This window comes from Acanthisitta chloris, unplaced genomic scaffold (genome assembly GCF_000695815.1).
Source record: "Acanthisitta chloris isolate BGI_N310 unplaced genomic scaffold, ASM69581v1 scaffold35013, whole genome shotgun sequence".
NCBI lineage: Eukaryota > Metazoa > Chordata > Aves > Passeriformes > Acanthisittidae > Acanthisitta > Acanthisitta chloris.
Window position 1 is genome coordinate 11,905 of NW_008663823.1, and position 4,089 is coordinate 15,993.

A 4,089-nucleotide genomic window follows, 5' to 3' on the forward strand; every position below is an offset into this window, starting at 1 on the left:
CTCCAGGATAAAGCTGAGCTGAGCCCAGCGTGGCAGCCACGAGCCCCACAGTCCCCTCTCAGCAGCCAAGGGGCCACTTGTGGGTGGCAGCTCCACTCTCTGCACTCACAGCTCCATGTGCAACAGTTGGCACTTCCTGCACTATTCCTGTCTTCTCAGGTAACACCTGTGTGTTAAGACACACAAAAGTGAGTTTCCAGAAGGTCTCATTCTTCAGGGTGCTGCCCTTTTGAGCTCCTGGTGCACCACTGAGCCAATTGCCAGCTCTGTGTCCAGCTCACACTGACACCAAGCTCCTGTCTCTGCTCAGTCCTGGCCATCCCATGTCCTTCCTCATGGCACAGCAGTTCCTCTTCCTCTTGCACCCTGACCTTGCATCCTATCCTGTGCTGGTCCACATGGGAAGGTGAACATGGTCCCAGTGCTGAGATCCCCATGCTGTGGGGACACTCCCTGCTTCCTGCAGTCCCATCCAGGCTCCATCCCAGGGAGGTTGTCATGGGCTCAGGCAGGACCAGGACCTGGCCTCAGGTGCTGCCAGGGCAAGCCATCACCTCTCCTGGGAACACTGCATGGATAAAGGAAAGACAGAACATTCACCTTCCCTCCGCCCCACCCTGACATTACCTTGGAGATATAGGTCAGCTGCAGAGATCCGACAGCACCTGCTCCAATGGCCAGATTCTGCAACACACAGAGTGAGCAATGGGAGGTAAATGACAGAGAGAAGGCACAGGGGCGAGCCAGGCTGGCGTTCTTGTCCTTGGGGTCATGCAGCAGCAGCCACAGTCACACTGGCCTTGGCCACTTCCCTCTCTGTGCACCTGGTTCAGCCCAGACCTCCCCAGCAATGGGACCAGGCCAGCTGTGCTGCACCCCAGTGCCACCCCTGCCTTGGGACAATGCTGGAAACCACAGAGGTCACAGAGGGGCTGGAGCCTGGTCGTAGCCACACTCAGCCGTGTGAGACCCTGACAGACAACCAACACACCAGGCAGTGTCCTTCAGGGACCCGGAGGAGACACCTCCACCAGGGACACCAGGATGTGCCTGTGGACTCACTGACAAATTCCACGGACGTGTCCAGCATGGGAACCTACCTGTGGGTTGTCCATGTACCACAGGAGATGGTTGGCCTGGGTGTCCAGGATAAAATACCTCCGCAGAAACTTGCCGCAGGTCTCATTTTCTTCAATGTCCAGGAAGCCGCAGATACGGTTCTGTCGATCCAGGTACGGCATGCCGGGCTCCTTCTGGCATCACCCTGCAGAGCAGGGACAGGCAGGAAGAGGTGGGTGCTCTGCTCCCACAGCCCCAGATCCCCAGAGAGATGTTCCTGCACACACAGCCACCCCAACCCATTGGAGCCAGACACACTGGGATGCCAGTGCAGTCACCCAGCCACATCCAAGCTCACCAGAGGGAAAGGACAACCTACCAACCCATCACCCCCAGCTCCAAGAGCCACCAACCCCCACAAGAGAGGACAAAGTAGCCACAAAGGATCTGACGTGAGACACCAGATTCCTGGGAACCGTGGCAAAAAATAATCCCGAAGCAGACTGCACACTAGAGAGAGCCTGAGCACACTCCCAGGAAATGGGAAACAATCTGCAACTCCAGCAGAAAATTTGCGCAGCCAGGATGCCGAGTCAGCAGGGAAAACAATGACCCAGTGATGTGGGGCCATGCTGTGTCACCAGGTCTGCCACAGGCACAGAGCGACCCAAGTCAGGGCGAGCCAGGCGGTCTCCTCTGAGCCCCCTCAGCTGCACGGCGAACACTGTCACTTCCAGCTCCGTGTGTGGAGAGGAAGCAGCACCGAGAGCCACGAGTGGGCCGGACACGTCCCCCCGACACAGGGTGGAGGGCAGGGATGGGGCAGCCGTTACCCAGAGGATGTGAGTGAACCTGGTGTGGTTTGTCTGACAGAAGAGGGGTGATCACGCAGGTGCCAGAAGCAGAGCTGCACAAATAAAAGATCTCATGCAGAAAAGGAGGAAATACTATTTTTGAGCTGCAGTGGAGTGAGGCCCAGGGAGGCAAGGGTTGTGCAAGAGCTGTGGTGCAGCTGCAAAGGTAGAGGACACAGAAAACAAGCCAACCTGCCGTCAGGATCTCAGTTTATCGCCGGCAGTTCAGAGATGGGTATCGGGGCTCAGCTCAGAGGGGAACCAGGGGGAGAGGGTGGTTTAGACCGACGCGTGTGCCCCGGTGCAAGGGTTTATGTGGCCACTTCACATCTCACTGCTTTTTTGTGGAGTTATTTTTGTGGTGGGGAAGCACGCGGAAAGCTGAGTCCCAGGTGCCTTCAGCCATACCAACACATTCAGACTGAGCCTCATAAACTCTCTCTTCCTTCTGCTGCTAATTAAAGTCCGGAGACTTCTGCTCAGGAGTGGGGTAAGGAAGGGCAGAGTGTGCCACAGGCAGTGCAAGGACGAGCCCCCAGCCCCATAGGACACCTTCTGGGAGCCCCTATGTCCCCCTGCTACCATCCTGCATTACCACAGACTTATCTGGGAACCCACAAACCAGCTCAGCTCTTCCATGCACACTGACCTTCAAGCACTTGTATGTGCACAAACCTCTGGGCAGAGGAGATTGGGATTGCCCCACACTCTGCCCCCATCCAGCTGGGCTCCTGTCCCCTCAAATCCCACTACCCATAAGACACAAATGGTCTGCCTCCTTGGAGCCACTGAGAACAGCACCTTTCCATAGGAAAAGGATAAAAGTAGCATCTCCAGCTTCACCAGCATGTGGGTCCCCCTGCTCAGAAACTCCGTGAGGGCCAGAAAATGCTCAATTTGCACTGACATTGACTATTTATACAATACTTTGTAAATTCCAAGTCATAAATAATAAATATTTCTATGTGAGAACCAAGCAGAAAATCAGAATAATTTAAAAGTGTGGATGAGCCCCTGAAGGCCTCACAGCAAGGAGGAGCTTCAGCTTCCAAGGAAATCCTGTATGAAAGCATGATGGACACCACACCAGCACTGGGAGCTACAATGCATGGATCATGTCCGTTCACAGAGGCTGATCTGCCATCCAACAATGATTTGCCCTTTCACATCACACCGAATCCAGCCCTCAGGAGCTGACTGCAGAATCCTGATTAGGAATGTATCCCATTTCCTCGTGAGGCACATTAGAGACTTCCAGAACTCTTCCCTACCTCTAAAGTAACTGAATTCCCAGCTTTTTCGGTGTTACCAGTTTTCCCACCAGAACAGACAACCTTTTTCACAGTGAATGAGATGACAAGAGCAATCGGGCTATAGAAGGCTTACAGCAAAAGCTGTCCTCCTGTCCTAGTCCTGAGACACAGAGAAGTGCTTCCCAGGGAGAGGCAGGAGGTGCAGGGCACTGTCCGTGCACCCAAGTCCCCTCTGCAGCCCCGGGTGGCTCAGAGACCTCGTGTGCAGCCACACACAGCCAGACTTTCCGGGAAGCACCCAGGACACCAGCGCTCCACTGCTCTGTCACCGCGGCCTGAGCCCTGCTCTGTCCTGCTCCCGGCACAGCTACAGCCACGGGAGCGACCCGGGGACACTCTGCAGCAGGAAAACCCCAGGCAACAGGGGACCCGACATTTGGAGCTTCGCAGCTGCACTGCCAAAGGCATCACACCTAGGTAGCTCATTCCACAGCACCTACTGCACCTGCGAGCAGCCACAGCTGCCCTCCTCCTCCTCCCTCACACCCGTCTGCACGAGCTGTCCTGGTGCCCACTGGGGTGCAGGACGACCCCCCATTTCAGGAGGGCTGGAAGCTGCGATGCCCAGTGCCCCACGCAGGAGCTGCGGTGGCTGCAGCACAACTTCCTCTTACCTGCTCTTGCGAAGGAGCTCCCAGAGCTCACCCTGCAACGTCTGCCCCGACCCACGAGACAGACGGAGTAGGCAGAGCCCAGCAACTCGCTCCTTCTAATTCCAGACATTTGCCTTAATGAAATGATTAACCTGTTGTGAGCAGCCGGGGAGCAGCTCTTCATCTGGCCACAAAGAGTCGGAGAACACACCGAATAGCTGCAGACCCCTGATCCCCGCCAACTCCACCGACTCAGCGGGGATGGTGCCC

General features: G+C 56.1%; 1 protein-coding gene across 1 annotated transcript in view; it reads right to left on the reverse strand.

Annotated features, from left to right (window-relative positions):
- The window catches only part of PLEKHA2 (pleckstrin homology domain containing, family A (phosphoinositide binding specific) member 2), an 8,840-nt gene extending 7,599 nt beyond the window's left edge, over positions 1 to 1,241 (reverse strand). Inside the window, exons 1-2 of the mRNA XM_009071111.1 lie at positions 1,101 to 1,241; positions 628 to 684 (exon numbers count right to left, since the gene is read on the reverse strand). Coding sequence (XP_009069359.1) covers positions 628 to 684; positions 1,101 to 1,241 — 198 coding nt within the window. The remainder of the gene's footprint in view (positions 1 to 627; positions 685 to 1,100) is intronic.
- Between the last annotated feature and the right edge of the window lie 2,848 nt (positions 1,242 to 4,089).